This window comes from Carettochelys insculpta, chromosome 1 (assembly GCF_033958435.1).
Source record: "Carettochelys insculpta isolate YL-2023 chromosome 1, ASM3395843v1, whole genome shotgun sequence".
Taxonomy (NCBI): domain Eukaryota; kingdom Metazoa; phylum Chordata; order Testudines; family Carettochelyidae; genus Carettochelys; species Carettochelys insculpta.
This window is the reverse complement of record NC_134137.1, coordinates 40150708-40169964: the sequence shown is the minus strand read 5'-3', so window position 1 is coordinate 40169964 and position 19257 is coordinate 40150708. Positions and strand designations below refer to the sequence as shown.

Below are 19257 nucleotides of genomic sequence, written 5' to 3'. Positions count from 1 at the left end.
TTCTTATTAAATATTACATTCTCAGTTAAAATTATTGTATGATATTCAAACAAGATCTGAAAAAATTGTAAAATATACCTCAAACATAATCTATAATAATAAATAATCACAACCTTCCAATAGAAGTACATTTTACTTGGTAGCCCTGAAAGCTATCACTTTTTGTCTGTGCGGTCCTCAGTAGGCTTTGCGTTTGACATGCCTGTTCTATATCAGTGAATGTTAACCAGAGAAAATAGAGGATAATGTGTCAAATTACTGAAGCAATTTCACAAAGTGTAAGTATCTCTTATGATATCAAGTAAATAAATAAAACACATAATTTGCCTCTTATTCCAAAATTTCAGAAGTAGGTAGTATTATCCCCATGCAAAAATATATGGAAACTGAGGCAAAGGAAATATGTTTCCCAAGGACACAATTCTCTTTAACAAATTAACCAAGCTGACTGCCTAAAACACTTATTCTACAGCCATACATTGGTTAATCAGGAACTGAACTTACCACAAATAGGAAATTCTAAGAACATCAAAGATTACTGTACAACACTGGAAACAGCAGGAAGGCTGCAAACAGAGTAAGTGCTGAACCTTTCCCAGAGAAGGTTCTGAATAGCTAAAAATGGATATATTTAATGTCAGCCTTTACAATGTGTCCATTGCTCCTTTCCAGTATCCAATAAATGTGCTTGTGTGGGTTTTCTTTTTCAAGTGCTTTCCTTTCTGTTGTGCTCTATTTATATTTATGGAAAATGTCTGCAGTCATGCTCATGATGTCCATGACTTTAGAATACAGAAAGATACTGCCTCAGACTGCATTTTTCAAGAGCAATGATTGCATATAAATTCAGGGACGGCATAGACTATGGAACACAAGAAAACAATTATCTATACTACACTTTTTTAAACAAATAAACAGAGAAAACCTGTTTGCATTGAATTCCTATTATTGCTTAATAATAACACACTCACTTTGCCGTCTTTACTCGGGTAAAACTCCAATTTAAGTCAAGGGGAATTTTGACAATATAAGCACTATGTCTACAAGGCATGCCGCTGTAAGCAAATGAAGGCACTCACTTACAAATCACATGTCTTATTTGCATACTCTTTCATGATCACTGTCCCGACAGAGGCTTCAGTCACCTCAAAATAAGCTATGCAGATGGGGTTCTGTTGACCAAAACCCCCCTTGTTGACAGCCCTTATCCCTGAGGCATAACACAGCTTGTTTTGTGGTGACAGACACTTCTGCTGGGACAGTGATCACATGAGAGTATGCAAATGAGGTATGCGATTTGTAAATGACTGCCTCATTTGCATTGTTGAGTGCCCTTATTTACATGACCCTGATGGCAGCAGCACGCCATGTAGACGTAGCCTACAGGAAGCGGGACAATATTGTGTGTTGGAGTTTGTTAATGTTAATATACCTACCCAAGAAACTGCACCAGTAGCAGCCCACAAATATGCTGTGATATGGTCCACTGTCAGCACTTTTAAAAGCAAGTAGTTGGAAGGGAGACTTTAATTCCTCTGTATTCCACTTTTAAAAAAAAATGAGCATTGATGTGAGCAAGTCACACATACTGAATTTCTGCCCTAGGAGCCTCCCAACTCAGAAAGAATGTAAAAGAAACAATACACAAAGATTCTGACACAGTAAGATTCCCATGCAGGGAAGTGACACTATTACATGCTGGAGCTAACCCCCCAGAAGTCAAAGACTTTTCATATAGTACTGGATTTTCCAAAGTAATTAGCACTGAGCAGCTCTGACTGAGAACCGCAAAGGTGCATCTACACTACCATGATCTGTCGACAGAGGTTACTGTCAGAAAGCATCTTCTGACAACACTTCTATTGACAGATTGCACCTACACATAAAAGCAACTTGAAAGAGCAATCCCCTCCATCAACAGAGAGCAGTCAGACTGTCCGGCCCTCTCTCAGCAGAACAGCTGACTAGCAGCTCTTCAAATAGGGCTGCCTGGTGAACCAGAAGCTCTGTGTGTTGATAGAGCGCCCCCTGGAGAGTCTGTAATGTCAACAGATTCCATCAACAGAGGCATTATGCCTCATATGGAGCTACAGAACTCTCCAGAGAAAACTGCTGTGTTCTGTCGACAGTTTCTCAACAGAGCACATGTAAGTGTAGACATTCCACGAGTTTTGTTGAGAAAACCCCAGTTTTGTCGAGAAAAGTCTGGAGTGTTGATGCACCTTAAGAGCTGCTGAGTACTGAGCGCTTTGGGAAATGTGATCTCCATTTAGATGACTAAACAGAAAATATGCTCCCTTTGAAATCTAGCATCTTAATAAGGGTGGCTAACAATGGAAGCTATTGGCACTCAACATTTTATAGAATCCAGACCATAAAATACTTGTTTATTCATCATACCAATAATTATCCATTTTAAAGGCCATTAGAATTTAAAATTGGGATGATTTTAAAATGTAAGACTACATAAAGACATGCACAATTTTGGCAAAGAGAGATATGGCTTGTGGAATTTCTGATTTAAAAAGCCACCGGAAATTAACCAAACATTGCACTTTTGGGACCAGATACTGGTCTCGGTCATATTGACATATATCAAGACAAATTCCATTGAGTTCAACAGAGTTACCCTTGACTTACACTGACAGAAAATGAAATAAGAATATATTCCTTTATCTTCACACATTAATACAGATACCTCATGTAAAGTTTTGTCTACGTAAGTAGCATAACTTACTACACATGCTAACAGAGAGCATGAGATTGTGAAGCACTAGTCCAAAATGATAGCCCCCAACCCAACAACACACTCAAGACTGGAAATATACAGCACAGCTCAAATTTGCTTCTTAGTTACACTGGTACAATCTCTGTGACTTCAGTGTAAAGGCCTGATATGCTCTCATGTGAAACCAATTTTAAAACTCCCATTAACATCAAGTGGGATCAAGACACAACTGAGAGACATACTTGGTCCAGCCTTTTTACATAATACATATGACAGGTGAATGTATATGGTGCTGTTCTTGCTAAAAGAAGAGAGTAAAGAACTATTAGAGTATATTGCAAACCTGCTACACCCCGCTCTGCTCCATTGGTGCAAGTCTAGTTACAAAGCTTTCCAATGACTAGAAAGGTGATGCAGCAATTCACTAAAAATGCTGCAGTTAAAAGCTTACTCTCAGTGCATAGTTTGAGGCCTTCATATTATGAAGTACAAGTAAACTCTGACTTCCAATTGGCAGTGGCACAATACACTCTAAAATGACTCAAAAAACTTTTGAGAAATGGAAGCAGACTGCCTCCCCCTTTCAGGACAAATGCCAACAATCAAAGCCAAAAACAGAAGTTCACAAGCTCCTCTGGCTTGTCTACACCTAAAATTTAGATTAACATAACTACATCACTCAGAGGCATGAAAAATGAACATACCTGGACACCACAGTTAAGACAACTTTATGCCAGGTACAGATGAAGTTAAATCAATGAAAGAGTTATTCGGTCAACCTAGCTGTTTGGGGATGTGGATTTACCTACAACTATAGCTAAATCCCTTCTGTAGATGTAGGACGCTGTAGCACAGAGGCTACATCTAGACAGCAGACCTATTTTGAAATAAACTTCTCCAGAGTAGCTATTTTGTACTAGGGCTGCTACACACAAAAATGTATTTCGAAATAGCACTCACCTATTTTGAAATACATAGTCTGCACACGTAGCACTCACTTTGAAATAGTGCCTGTTTCAAAATAACTAATTATAGTTACAGTTATGTCAAAATAGACGCTACTCCTCCTGCTATGAGGTTTATCAGTTTTGAAATAACACACCCACTATCTCAAACTTATTTTGAAATAGCATATGCATAGGGTAGGCGACAGCAAAGGTATTTAAAAATAACAGCTGTTATCACGAAATAACTTAACTGCATGGCTGTAGCCCTATAGTGCAGATGTGCCCTGAAATTGCTGGAGTGAATCTGTTTAATTTACTTGTTAAACAGCTTCTTTGTGAGCAAGAGGGGTTCCATTGCACTGACATCTGCAGAAGAAACAGAGAAACTGATTCCTTCCTACTAATCTTCAAAAAGGAAGATTAAATGATTTTTGTATCCTATAACAATGCTCCTGAGGTTATACTTACAGTCAATCCAATAAGATGAAGAACGCTATGATGAATGCCTTATTTCATGCCAGCAGAGAGTTCCTTTTTTGAATTCTCACTGCGGAAATTTGACTACATTTTAGTGAAGGCCAGAACATTTATTTTCCTGACAGTACCCTTGAAAACAAATTCCTTATTTTAAAAATGAAATGACTGAAGGTGCATTTGTTGTCTGCTGCAGAACTGTTTCACAGAAAGCTTCCAAACAAATGTTTAATCTTAGACATTTTTTGGATGAGAAATTTGTTCTCCTCATGTGTGTTCATAACTCCTCTTAAAGTCAATAGCAGTTACATATGCACATATTCTTGAATCCACCAGAAAATGAAAAAGAAATAATGTGAGAGATCAGTTTAATGAGCAAGAGTCTAACTTGCATTAAAGTTCATTTACTAAAAAAAAATTTTGAAATCAGATTTTATAATCAATCTAGTCCTTATGAAACAGGATTTTAACAACAAGAAATCCAGATAGTCTTCTAGTCTTACTATTGTGTCCATCTGACACAATATTTCCCCCTGCAATTCAAGTTTGTACTGTACTGTACTAATTTTCAGTATGCCGCTGATCTCAGCCAGTGGGAATATTGTACTATGCTCTTGAGGACAAAATAAGTAATTTGCAGTCAGTCCCATGCAGCTTTAATCCCTAATTAAAGAACACCACTTTATGTTTTTAAACAAAGTTGATTATTAAATGATGGTTACACTCCTAGTGCTGAACTGAGGTGTAATTGTTTAAACTCAATTAATAAGCAAATGTAATGAAAATCCCATTGCTAGGCAGTGTGGCATATTAAAGCAGATAGTACCTAAGGGCTTTTTGGTGGCTTATGTAAAATAAGTCAAACTGACAGATATCCACAATTTGAAACCGTCATTACTGTTGAATCTAGCGGGTAATCCTTTTGGAAGCATTAGCAGAAAGGGCACAGATACCACTTCGCTGTCCCAGCCTCAAACTGCTCTGAGGTCAGGGCAACGCACATTGGTAGAGCAGTTTGCGCAGGGGAGCGTGCACTCTGCCTGTTTGTTCTGGATGGGGTCCGATCTTGCACTCTGAAATCAGTGGTAAATGTCTGTTCATTTCAGTGAGAGGATCAGATCCTCCCTGCTTTCAGGTGCACCAAGTCTGCATCAGTCAGGAGCACTACATTCTAAAACAAGAACTAGCAAAAATTAAAACTCTTGGAGAAAGAGAAAAATTAGTCCAACCTAAGGAATATTCTTTTAGAAAATAAGCTCCTGTTTTGTTTTGTTTTGTTTTGTTTTCCTTGCCAGGTGATACTTAATAAACCTACAATTATATCCTTTGTTGGATACTATCGGTCTGAGATTAAAGTCAGGGTTCACAGCAGAATAATGTGGAGTCTGGTAGGGGGAGAGTGGTAAAACTTGCCACATATGATACTTAACACTAATGCGTTAATCTGGTTAAGGTGAAGGAAAACTGAAGCCCTCAGAAAGACTTAAGTTTTGAAAAAAAGTTGATCACACTTTTTCAATATTACTTTTTTTCTGATCCAGCAAACATTCCAAAAACATTGCAGGACTGGCTATTCAATAAAGGGTTTTCGCTTTGCAGCTGAAGAATACGCATGTCCACAGCGGAAAACATGGTTACTTCTGGTGTGAAAATTGTTCTTTGTAGCAATTATGCAACTTCAACTCTTTCTCTAAAGTATTCATATGGCTTTAAAATATGGTCATCTTATGTTGACAGCATTGTTGAAATGTATTACTGAAATATCGAGAATAGCATGTGATGAAAGCGGTCCTTTTGCATCTAACTAAGGAATAAATATGCACAGTCTTCTCCAAAAAATAAATGCATAGCTCTTCTATGTGAAACATAATTGAAGTTGGACCTCAAATCACAAGAATAATTCCTGCATATAATGGGAAAATGAATGCATGATACTAATCAAATGTTACAGTATTAGTTTCTTATGTCCGGATGAGTCAAAATCTTGTAAGATCCATGTTTTGCAATAATTTCAGTTCCCTCTACCCGTAAAAGAGATTGAATAATGCATGTAATAAAAAAGAAATTAATAGAATTTAAGTAAGACACCAGAGAGAGAGAGAGAGAGAGAGAGTGTGTGTGTGTGTGGTGGGTGGGGCATAGACCCAAACTGGTGCAAACCAGGTCAGTTTTATTTGAACTGCAATACAATCTATTAAAATGACCTCTGTTTTTCAATAATGCATGATTTATAAGAAAACTGTGCTATGGTTAAAATCCAAATAAATACAACTACAATGTATATAATACTGAACCCAGAGAAAGATTTCAGTTTCAAAAGTATTCCTGCATGAACATCACAGTAACGTAAGAAGCAGCAACTGTACTGTTTAGTCTTTTCGAAAGACAAAAAAATATTCATATGATTTGCCATGATTCAATTCACATATAAACTATAAAAACCTTTTAGCTGTCCATTTTATCATCCTTAAGGCACAGAATGGGCCAAACACTGCAGTTTTACCAGTAACCTCTACAGTGAAATACAAATGGAAATAAAGCTAACTGGTCACATCTCAGATCTTTACGCTTGACCTCATATGAATATTCATTTCAGTCCAATAGCTTTAAGGCTATTGTACTGAATCACTTTGAGGCATGTATGTTCTCATTTAATTCCATATGACGATAAGAGCCAAAGCAGTATTTCCACATGCTTTTATTTCAGACGTGTGTGTAAATATACATATACACTTAATTCAGACTTTTTATCTTTAATTAGGTTAGAAAATCTCACATATTTGTGGTTTGGAAGCCTCTGTCAATCCAACAAATGCAATCACATGGATGCCTATGTCCTGCAGCTATATGACAATTGATTTTTGCAGGATTCAGCTCATATTTAGCTTAAAGGACATATGTGATATGTTCATTCATTTGTCAATCAGTTTGCCTGTACTTCATTGGAAGGGGCACTTTAAAATACCTGCTTCCCAGAATTCAAATATTTTAGACCAAAGTAAGCATAAGAAACACAATTAGACCTGTCAGCATAGAAAACTGTAAAACATGCCATGAAAATACAATGAGTAATGGTTGGATAAAAATGCATATAGATTTGAGTGGGAGATTGGTCTGAATAAAGCTTGCATAGCTGGGGATACCAAACACATGCAAACATATGTATAATTATAGATACATACACAGGTTTGTTTCTTCATTTCTGTGTACTGTCCAATTTTTTTTTTTTATGAATCACTAAATTGCTTAGCGCTGCGAGACTGGCTTCGCAATATATTTTCTTGTAATTTTGATCAGGGTATGAGTCATGCCAATTTGGCAAATATAAAGGAACAGTTTTCTCATCATTTAAAATAATGCAAGCTAAACATAACACAAGGTGAAGGTGGTGGAAAGAGTGCTAAAGAAGCAACTGTGAACAGTTTAAATGAGAGAAAGTTATAGAGTGTGCTGTTTTTTACCTAAAATGTTGTTCTTGTAGGTGCAGAATTAGTTTTGTTACAGATAATGGCTTCACATGCATGCAAATCAGAGTTGTTATAGAACCTGTCTTGGTCTAATTAATACTGTGTGCAATAATTTTGGGCTGAGTTTTGTAACAGCCATTAAAATCATTTGGAAGGACTGAAATGAAGGCTGATCCAAGACAACCGGCTTTAGTTATAATTATTAAATTTAAGGAACAAATGCTAAGAAAAATTAAACCAAAACCAAAAGCTAAAACAAACAAAATATTTAAAAATCCACTGTGTCAATTCTAAATCATGAAATACTGAGCGCACCTGCAAAACCTCATATGCAACACAATACTTTGCAGAAAAATACACCTGTGTGTCTCTAATATCATTCTGATGTACTTTTAATAGCACTTTTTAAAACTCCTCCCTCCTTTACTTAATTTGGAATTGATTTTACCATTCAACACAACAACTAATACCTTGCTTAATACAGAATTGACACTTAGAAGGAATAAATCTTTTCTGGGTATATGTACTGGTGCCATTTTGGCGACATAGAAGCTTTTCCTGTTAAATGATGTGACACAGTCATGTGAAACTTGGAAAAGCAAAGAACTGTAGAAATACATTAAATAGGTATCCCACAGGTTATCAAATGTGAAATGTGCTGAAGCTCACTACATATATATTAAAAGTATGAAAGAGATGGATCTGAAAACCCATGCAACTAAAGAAATATTGCCTGTATTTTAAAGGCACACTGAACAGGAAAAGCTTCTCCAATCTGTTTCTAGTTTAACTTATCTGTAAATTAATGTTGCTCAGTGCTTTTAATTTCTGGGACGATTCATTCTTGGGAAACCACTGAGCGAAAAAGAGGAATTTGAATCCTGAAATATACATACAGAATGAGTGGTGATTTTAGTGGTAGTTAGCTGTGTGCCACTTAATCATTTCATTCAGCGCTAAAAATGAATAACTCTTATGAAGGCTGATTCAGATGAACAGAAATACAAATACTTCCCCACTCTCAGAGACTTTAATCAACATTAAACAGCCATTCTATCTAGGGTTGAAGGAACCAAGGGTGATGTAAATGCGCAAGTTCAGTTATATTCTATTTTTTTTAAATATCCCATTTTGCCAAGGAACCCCTTTTAAAGGAGAAAGTGTGCATAGCCCGGGGGGAGGGGAGTAATAGTTCCAGTCGGGGTGGTTTGTGAAATCAAGTAGATCGGATGCTAAATTGATCTGGCACCAATGTGTGGCTGCATGGAGACATACCCACAGGATGTATGCATTAGGAGATGATAAGAGACATTTACAACCCCGAATATAGGAGCAGGGCAGGCTTGAGTGACATCACTAGAGGAACTGCCACGTCAACCTCCTCAAATATATTATCTTGCACACCATTGCTTCTCTGTTCCCTTTTAGCCCTGAGACGAGCACTTGTGATCACAAATATTGTGGTGTCTTTTCAAAAGCAGGCAAGACATGCCATGCCCCACAGCATCCAGATGTTCATAATTCACGATTTTTCTTTACAACTGCAAAATCCATCTCCATAGAAACCAGAAAGCAAAAAACCCACAGTAATAACACTAAAGTAAATGTCACATTCAGTTAGTCAGCACAAAGCAGGAGAGGGGATGTTGTTAAGCTTGAAACCTAACCAGGATTCTGCTCCCCTGGCTTTTTCCAACAAGAGCATCTGACTTGCAATAGCTTGTGTGATACAAGGTAATTATGTAGTCTCGTCTTAATTTCACTGTAATTTACTCATAACTGGGCCAGATCAATGGCACATTTACTTACAGGCATTTGTTACAGCAAAGCTGTTAGCTGTTTCAATGTTGTCTACGTGAGGAACCAAATTAAAAGGTGCTTCAGAGGCGTTGGGGCTGGTGTTATGAAGAAAAATTGCTAATCGAAAAGCCGTATATTCCTGATCCGTATTTCTGATGAAGAGACCACCTACAAAAACAGCAGAGGATGTAAGCGTCAATTATTTACAGCCAATCATTACCCTACGGAATCAGCCAGGTACCTCTCCTAAAGCTACTCAGTAATACTGGTTCTGGCATGTTTAGGGGTACTCTAATCATGTTCATTATCACAACCAGTACCTTAAATCACTTTCCCAAAGGGATGGGAACCTCTCAGCTGCAGTCAGGCTCTATTCCTGATTTCTGGGTTCCCACATTTTCATAGGTGAATACTCAGATGTGTCATGATGGCAGTGACCTTTGGAACTCTGTAGCCTCCATCTCTGGGGTCCTACAGACATTGATTGCTACATCAGCTACACAGCCTCTTCCTTTGCCTTAAGTGGCTGGCAGATTAAGGAAAGGGAAGCATCTTCCATCAGAAACCAGAAGGCTCTAGACTGAACAGGCAGGTAATGAACTTTGCTCCTCTGCAGCCCATGTGCGGGCAGAGAGCAGCTCCGGCTTATTAGCAGCATCTTTCGGAGGGCACCAGAAATGATGCAGTGATGGAGCTGAGCTGGAAGGAAGTCAAGTAACTGCGCCGGTCCGAAAAGAGGGGTAGGGGAATGGGCGGGTGGGGAGGCAGACACAGGAGCTGGAGTGGGGTGGGGGACACAACATCTGAAACTTTCAAACTATGGGAAAGAAGAGCCAGCAGTATCTCCCCCCTCCGTTGCTCCCTACAGCAAATAAGCTGCTGCACCGGCCAGTGCATGAGAAGGCGGCTTTCAAACCACTGACCACCCCTCCAGAAGGCAGAAGAAGTGGGAGGGGGGAGACAATCAAAGAGCAGGAGACACCTTCCCAACTTATTCTAGTGCTGCACAACCCCCGCCCCACTCCAAGAGCACAAGTTTTTGCATGAATGTTCCCAAAGAAAAAGCACCCCCTCTTCGTAACCCTTCACCCCATGTACACACACACACACACACACACACACACAGAGTCCCGGGGAGGGGGAACCCAGAGGGAGAAATCTCGCAGCTTCCTGCAGCCCCTAGCGCCCAACTCACTTTGGCCAGGACTGTCGCCCTTCCCCTGCCCCCGGCCCCATCCGGCGCTTACCTATTTGCACGCTGCTTGGAAAAGCTCCCATTGCTAGTCCCCAAAAGCCCGAAAACAACAAGACAACCAGCTGTCTGCCAATAATCCTCATCTTCCCTTGCTGCCTCTCGCTCGCTCTCTCGCTCGCTCTCTCCGTCTCGCGCTCCCTCGCTGGGTGCTGCTCAGAGAGGCATCGAGGGCGAGGCGGCTACAAACAAAATTCAGAATCAAAATGAAGTCCGCGGGGAGGGCGAGATGAGAGAAGAGGGCGCCCCCCCTCCTCCTTCCCTGTTGAGCGGCTAGTGTAGCGGGCTGGGGGGTTCAGCAATCCATCCTGCCGCGCCGGATTTTTCCCGCAGTCTCCATAGCCCTGGCAGAGGCTGCTGTCCGGCTGCAAATGTTGCACATGCAAAAGATGGTGGAGAGTTTGGTGGTGGTGGGAGCGACTAGTGGCTGCACTGAGAGATGAGACATGCGCTATCCCCCCTCCCTCCCTTCTCCCCCCTCCCATAAACACAAGCAGCCAGGGCGGGAGGGAGGGAGGTGCGCGCACAAACACAGGCTCCCGCCGTCTCTCTCCAGCGCGCCCCACCTTCGGAGCCACAGCTGAATACAGCAAACCCCAGGAGCGCGGGCTCTGGAGGACAGCGTGGGGGATGCGCCCTCCTCGCCTCCCACCAGCCGACACACAGCCGGCCAAGGCAGCAGCGAGGAAGTTTGTCCCCCGGAGGAAAGATGCAACTCCTGCGCTCAGGCGCAGCCCCGGCAGCAAACGTGGGACTTTAGCTACTGCAGCAAACGGGGAAAAAAAACCCGCTGAGCAGATGCTGCTGGAGAGGGAAGTAACTGGAGGGGGGTGGGAGGAGGGGGGGATGAGAGGCAGAGAGGTCTGAGGGAAAGCAAGGTCACTGCTGCTTCATTGCCGTCAGGAGCCCGTTCCTGCACTTGCAGCCCGTGGGTTACAGAGAGCCTCGGGGACAGAATCAGCAACTCACCCTGAGGAGGAGGGGGAGGGAAGCAGCAAGAGGCTGATTTCATTAATAACAGGGGATCTCTAATAATGAAGGCAAGGTCATAGAAATGTAGGGAAGAGACCTTAGGAGGTCATCTGGACCATCCTCCTGTGTTCTGGCAGGAGCAAGTTAACCTCTGTCATCCCTGAGGGGTTTGTCCAACCTGTTCTTAAAAACCTCTCATGATGGGGATTTCCCCACCTCGCCTGGAAGCCAGTTCCTGACCCTAATTGCCCTTATACTTACAATGGTTTATCTAATATCTAACCTAAATCTCCCTTGCTGCAAAATAAACCTATTACTTCCCAATCCTGTCTTCAGTGGACAGAGGAATGATTGATCACAACCTTTTATACCATCTTTTAACATATTCGAAGACATTCGAAGACAGTTATCAGATTGCCCCTCAAACATTTCTTCTTCAGATTAAACACGACCAGTTTTTTTTCCTTTTAACCTTTCTTCAGAGATCAGGTTTTCTAAGCCTTTAATGGTTTTTGTTGCTTTCCTTTGGATTCTTTGCTATATGTTTACATTTGTCCTAAAGTGTGTCACCCTGAACTGGACACAATACTCTACTTGTGGCCTCACCAGTGGCCAATAAAGTGGGACAATTATTACCAGTGTCTTACATTTGATAACTGTGTTAATGCAACAGCAACTAATAATCTTAATCACCTGTATCAAATGATTGATTCATAGTCCTCTTGTGATCCACTAGAAACCCCAGGTTCCTTTTCAACACTAGGGCTACGTCTACACGTGAAGCCAACATCGAAATAGGCTATTTCGATGAATAACGTCTACACGTCCTCCAGGGCTGGCAACGTCGATGTTCAACTTCGACGTTGCGCGGCACCACATCAAAATAGGCACTGCGAGGGTACGTCTACACGCCAAAGTAGCACACATCGAAATAAGGGTGCCAGGCACAGCTGCACACAGGGTCACAGGGCGGACTCAACAGCAAGCCACTCCCTTAAAGGGCCCCTCCCAGACACAGTTGCACTAAACAACACAAGATCCACAGAGCCGACAACTGGTTGCAGACCCTGTGCCTGCAGCATGGATCCCCAGCTGCCGCAGCAGCAGCCAGAAGCCCTGGGCTAAGGGCTGCTGCCCACGGTGACCATAGAGCCCCGCAGGGGCTGGAGAGAGAGCATCTCTCAACCCCCCAGCTGATGGCCGCCATGGAGGACCCGGCAATTTCGACGTTGCGGGACGCGGATCGTCTACACGGTCCCTACTTCGACGTTGAACGTCGAAGTAGGGCGCTATTCCGATCCCCTCATGAGGTTAGCGACTTCGAAGTCTCGCCGCCTAACGTCGAAGTTAACTTCAAAATAGCGCCCGACACGTGTAGCCACGACGGGCGCTATTTCGAAGTTAGTGCTGCTACTTCGAAGTAGCGTGCACATGTGGGCTACGTCTACACGTGAAGCCAACATCGAAATAGCTTATTTCGATGAATAACGTCTACACGTCCTCCAAGGCTGGCAACGTCGATGTTCAACTTCGACGTTGCGCGGCACCACATCGAAATAGGTGCTGCGAGGGTACGTCTACACGCCAAAGTAGCACACATCGAAATAAGGGTGCCAGGCACAGCTGCAGACAGGGTCACAGGGTGGACTCAACAGCAAGCCGCTCCCTTAAAGGGCCCCTCCCAGACACAGTTGCACTAAACAACACAAGATACACAGAGCTGACAACTGGTTGCAGACCCTGTGCCTGCAGCATGGATCCCCAGCTGCCGCAGAAGCAGCCAGAAGCCCTGGGCTAAGGGCTGCTGCCCACGGTGACCATAGAGCCCCGCAGGGGCTGGAGAGAGAGCATCTCTCAACCCCCCAGCTGATGGCCTCCATGGAGGACCCAGCAATTTCGACATTGCGGGACGCGGATCGTCTACACTGTCCCTACTTCGACGTTGAACGTCGAAGGAGGGCGCTATTCCTATCTCCTCATGAGGTTAGTGACTTCGACGTCTCGCCGCCTAACGTCGAAGTTAACTTCGAAATAGTGCCCGACGCGTGTAGACGTGACGGGCGCTATTTCGAAGTTGGTGCCGCTACTTCGAAGTAGCGTGCACGTGTAGACGCAGCCGTAGACACAGCTTTTTAGTCCTTAGCTAGTTATACCCCAGTCTATAATTTTGCATTTTATTTTTCCTTCACAGAGGGAGTACCTTGCACCTGTCTTTATTTAATTTCCTTTTGCTGAATTCAGATCAACTCTCCAGTTTGTCAAAGCCGTTTTGAATTCTAATCTGTCCTCAAAAGTGCTTGCAACTCCTCACAGCTTGGTGTCATTTGCAAATTTTACTGATATAAATTTTCTAATCTCCACTCCATTATCCAAGTAATTTTTAAAAGACTGAATATTACCTGCCCCAGAACTGACCCCTGTAAGACCCTGCTAGATACACCTTCCCAGTTTGCCAGCAAACCATAGGTACTACTCTTTGAATATGGCCTTTCATCCAATTGTGCAACCACTTTATAGACCTCATTTCCCCACTTTATTTATGAAAATGACATGTGGGACTGCATTGAAAGCCTTACTATGTTCGCATCTACTGTTTCTCCAAATCCACCAGGTACATAGTCTTTTCCTTCAAAGAAGGAAATCAGATTAGCTTGGATTTGTTGTGGCTATTTCTTATAGCCCTATTATTCCCCACATGCTTACACATTTATTGTTAGTAGTTCTAGGTATCAAAGTCAGGCTGAGTCCACTTGTTCCTCTTCTTAAAGATAAGTACTGTATTTACCTGTCTCCAGTCTTCTGAAACCTCATCCATCTTCCAGGAGTGGGTCCAAGAATTCTGTAACTAATTCCTTAAATAGAATATCAACATCCCCTGGAGAATTGGATATACTGTTTTGAGTAACTGGGCACCATTAATGTTTTTAGTGATGACTGAAGCAAAAGAGGTATTTAATACCTGAGCCTTCTTGATGTAATCCTTTCCTGCTATGTAGATGAGGTACACTTTCCTTCATATTTCTCTTGCTAATAATGTGTTTAAATAACTTTTTATTGTTATTTCTTGTCCCTTGGTAGGTGAAACTTACTTGGTGCCTTAGTCTTTTTGATTTTCTTCTACGTGCTTGTACTACTCTTTTGTACCCATCCTTAGCAATTTGTCCATGTTTCCATTTTTTCTAGGACTCCTTTTTTATTTTCAGCTCTATACAGAGTTCCTGATGGAGTCATATTGGCCTCTTACTATTCTTCCTGTCTTTCCTTTGCATTGGGATCCTTTGCAGTTGAGTCTTTTACAATGTCTCATTAAGAAACTGCCAGCTCTCCTGAACTCCTTTTGCTCTTAGATTTTCCTCCCATGGGACTTTACCTGCCAGTTTTCTGAGTTTTGTTAAATTTAGCTTTTTAGAAGTCCACTGTCCTTATTATTCTTGTTACTCAGGATTTTGCTGAACCCCAAGCTCTTGGTAACTTAATTCTTTGTGGGATGGTGTCAGGAAAAAAAATCATTGGGAACACTGCTATTTGACTGACAGATAGATATACCTAGCTCTTTAGTATTACATAGCTTGTTCATTCCAGACACACATGCAAACACACACACACACCTTGTGCAACAGAAGCTAAGTGGTGTTTCCAGTTTTCTAGGCAATGGTGTGGAGTTTTTCATCAGTTAACCAGCGGTATTTTGCATAGCAATAGTTAATTATAGCCATACTTTCCATCTTGCATAACTGCACACTTTGGAAAAAAAAGTCAAGAGGGTACAGGAGGTTATTCCTTATGGTCACTCACTTTCCCCTCCCTTCATGGTCTGTAAATTGTGCTGCTACAAAGATCTCACAGTTGCTTTCAGCAGTAAGTATGACAGTGGGTATCCAGCTGTGGGCAGTGGTTTTGTCATGTTACTAGATTAACAAAACTTCTTCTGGGCATGTTACTCTCATTCCTTCCTTTTCTTAGCGGCGTGACAGCTATCATTGCACCATCCCTTTCACCCAAACTGCCTTCCATCTTCAGATGCACTAGTTTTTCCTTCCTGTTGGTCAGAGTGAAATCTAAAATGGCTGTCTCCCTGCTTATTTACTCCACTTTCTGAAACACAAAGTTGTTCCCAGTACGTTCCAAGACTGTGCCTGAAATTTTGTGTGTTGCCATATAATTTTTCCAACACATATCTAGCTAGTTACAGTCCTCCCTTGCTATCAAGTCTTGAGTTTTGGAATATTTCTTTCATTTATTCAAGAAATGCCTCATTCACCTCCTCTTCCTAATGTGGTGGTGCATAGTAGACTCCTACCATGACATAAGTGTGAGGCATGATGATTTATGGGATACCAGTATGGCGGGGCCGTTGGGGTTCCACAGTAGGTTATGGGTTATAACATATCAATGCTGACAGTCATCTACGTGATTAACTAGTAGTATTGATACTTGCACATATATTCCTACATCTAAAGGATTAACTTTGAATTAGAGTTGCTAGACTGCACAGCCCAACAACACACACTCTAAAACACAAAGAAATAAGCAATTTATGTCATTTTAGATCCCCATCCACACTCCAATCCATCAGAATCCCCCTTCAATCTCCTCTGCTGCTCCTTTTGCCAGCCACAGCCCCAATGTCTTCATCCTCTAGCTGGCCAACCAGCCTGAACAACCAGTTAGCTTGTTGGTTCTATGTTCATGTGTTCTGTAGGTTGATACAGGGCTAATCTAGTTGTCACCAGTTACCCTGTACATGGTGTTGAGTTGAGATGTAAGGGTGTGGTTTGGTGCTAGAGGGGGGCTGCAATTTTTTTCTCTATGAGTGGAAATGGGTCAACTGTTCTGTTAGCAATTCCTAATTTGATACTGATTGGATTCTGAAATCACAGAATTGAAATTCTCTGTGTGTGTGCAGTGGCATTATATTTCTGGTTTTAATTTAAGGGTGTTCCATTTACCATGGATGGCTGCCTTCCCACCTCCAAACACATACAGGTATATGGTGCTCACAGGGCACCAACCAGGAAGATGAGGGTAGACGAGTAGGAAAGAAAGGAGTGGGGGAAGGAAGAAGGACAAAGAAAGTTGTTGCTGTTGGGACAAGATAAGATCTGGACTGTCTAAGCAGCCTGAGGCAGCCCATTTAGCAGCATCACTAGGAACCTCTAACACAGTCTGGCTACGTCTACACGTGAAGCCTACATCGAAGTAGCTTATTTCGATGTTGCGACATCGAAATAGCCTATTTCGATGAATAGCATCTACACGTCCTCCAGGGCCGGCAACGTCGATGTTCAACTTCGACGTTGCTCAGCCCAACATCGAAATAGGCGCAGCGAGGGAATGTCTACACGTCAAAGTAGCACACATCGAAATAGGGATGCCAGGCACAGCTGCAGACAGGGTCAACGGGCGGACTAGTGCTTCCAGGGCAACAGCTAGCCGCTCCCTTAAAGGGCCCCTCCCACATACACTCAGCCTGCACAGCACGCGGTCTGAGGAGCCATAGGCACACAGACCCCGGAAGCCGCAGTCATGGACCCCCAGCAGCAGCAGCAGCAGCAGCAGCAGCAGCAGCAGCAGCAGCAGCTAGAGGTCCACCCAGCCCTCCCGGCAGGAGCAGGGCTTGCCCTGGCCCATGCCATGTGGGAGGCAGCTGAGTACCTCCTTGCCCCAGGGGAGGAGATGCCCCCAGGGCAGCAGGGCTCAACCCCTACCCCTGCAGCACCCCGCTCCACCCCCCGCCTCACACGCCGGCGGCTGTGGAGCTACCCCACCAGCACAGACTGGTGGGAGCAGCTGGTGCTTGGGGAGTGGGACGACGACCACTGGCTCAGGAACTTCAGGATGAGCCGGCAGACATTCCTGGAGCTGTGCCAGTGGCTCACCCCCGCACTCAGGCACCGGGACACTGCCATGCGGCGTGCCCTCCCTGTGGAGAAACGGGTCGGTATCGCTGTCTGGAAGCTGGCCACTCCGGACAGCTACCGATCCGTGGGGCAGCAGTTTGGTGTCGGAAAGGCCACCGTCGGGGCTGTCTTCATGGAGGTAAGAGAACCCACAGGGGGAGGCCAGGGCAGGACAGGGGGGCCAGAGCAGGGCAGGGGGGCCAGGGCAGGGGGGCCAGGGCAGGGCAGGGCAGGGCAGAGCAGGGGGGCCAGGGCAGGGCAGGGGGGCCAGAGCAGGGCAGGGGGGCCAGGGCAGGGCAGGCCAGGGCATGGGGGCCAGGGCAGAGCAGGGGGGCCAGGGCAGGGCAGGGGGGCCAGGGCAGAGCAGGGGGGCCAGAGCAGGGCAGGGCAGGGCAGGGCAGGGCAGGGGGGCTAGGGCAGGGCAGGGCCACGCACACCCTGCTCACCCCTCATTGGGGCTGTCCCATGTGCTTTCTCTGCAGGTCGTGTGTGCCATCAACGCCATGCTCCTGCACAGGCTCGTGAGGCTGGGGGACCCACATGCCACCGTCGCCGCCTTTGCCACCCTGGGCTTCCCCAACTGCTTCGGGGCTCTGGATGGGACTCACATCCCCATCCGCACCCCGCATCACAGTGGAGGACGATACCTCAATCGGAAGGACTACCATTCTGTCGTCCTGCAGGCCTTGGTGGACAGCCGGGGACGTTTCCAGGACATTTACGTGGGCTGGCCTGGCAGCACCCACGACGCCCGGGTTTTTCGGAACTCGGGCCTGTGCCGCCGGCTGGAGGCGGGGACCTACATCCCCCAGCGGGAGATCCCTCTGGGGGACACCACCATGCCCTTCTGTGTCATCGCAGGGCACACGTCCAGCCACCTGCTGCCCCCAGTCGGCAGGTGGACCCCGAGGGGACCCGGGTCCGGGAGGCCCTGCGGGCCCACTTCGACCAACAGGCCGCGGGGTGAACTCTGCCCAGGACCCCTACTGCCCGCCCCTTCCTCCACCACACTCCTGCCCCAACGCCCACACCATGGAGCACCCCACCGCCCCCCCCTCCCACTTGTCCTGGACAAATGACAGCACGAACTTGTGGCTGAACGTAATTTTTTTTTTCTGGCCGAACCTTTTTTTTGGGGTGTAAATAAATATGTCAACCACAAACAGAAAACTAAGTACAAATGTTCAACCAAAGCAATATGTACAAAAATAAAACAATCCAAAGAAACAACTGTGTGGCATACATAATAAAAAGAAAACCAGGGAGGAGAAAGGGGAGAACTATTTACATGGGGGGGACGGGGCAAACGGGGGCACCAAAAAAACAGGGTCCAACTATACAAGGGGGGGGGCCACGTCCCGGGCCCCTCGCCCCTATAGCCCGGCACTGGGCGTGCCTGGCCAGGAGCCCCGCCGCACCTGCAGTCTGGTCCGCGGCTGGGTGGGAGCGGGCTGGACCGGAAGGTATCGGGGCTGGCGAGTCTCAGGTGGCTCCAGGGGTCCCTCGGCGCTCTGGCCCTCGCGGGTGGGTGGTGGGGCGACGGCGGACGGGCCGGCGACGGGCGGAGCAGCTGGTGGTGGGGCTGCAGGAGCGGGCAGGGCGGGCGATGGCTCGGTACTAGAACATTGACGGTACTAGCCCCAGAGGATGCGTGGATGATACGCGATGAAGTAGCCTCTTTCAATGTCATTACTTTGAAATAGCCTACTTCAATGTA

The 19257-nt window shown here is 44.5% G+C and overlaps 1 protein-coding gene across 3 annotated transcripts in view; it reads right to left on the bottom strand.

Annotated features, from left to right (window-relative positions):
* The window catches only part of GRIA4 (glutamate ionotropic receptor AMPA type subunit 4), a 316531-nt gene extending 305764 nt beyond the window's left edge, over positions 1-10767 (bottom strand). For all 3 annotated transcript variants that reach the window (XM_074981809.1, XM_074981795.1, XM_074981800.1), the window contains exons 1-2: positions 10664-10767; positions 9426-9584 (exon numbers count right to left, since the gene is read on the bottom strand). In XM_074981809.1, coding sequence (XP_074837910.1) covers positions 9426-9584; positions 10664-10754 — 250 coding nt within the window. In that variant the 5' untranslated portion in view covers positions 10755-10767. The remainder of the gene's footprint in view (positions 1-9425; positions 9585-10663) is intronic.
* Positions 10768-19257: the final 8490 nt, after the last annotated feature.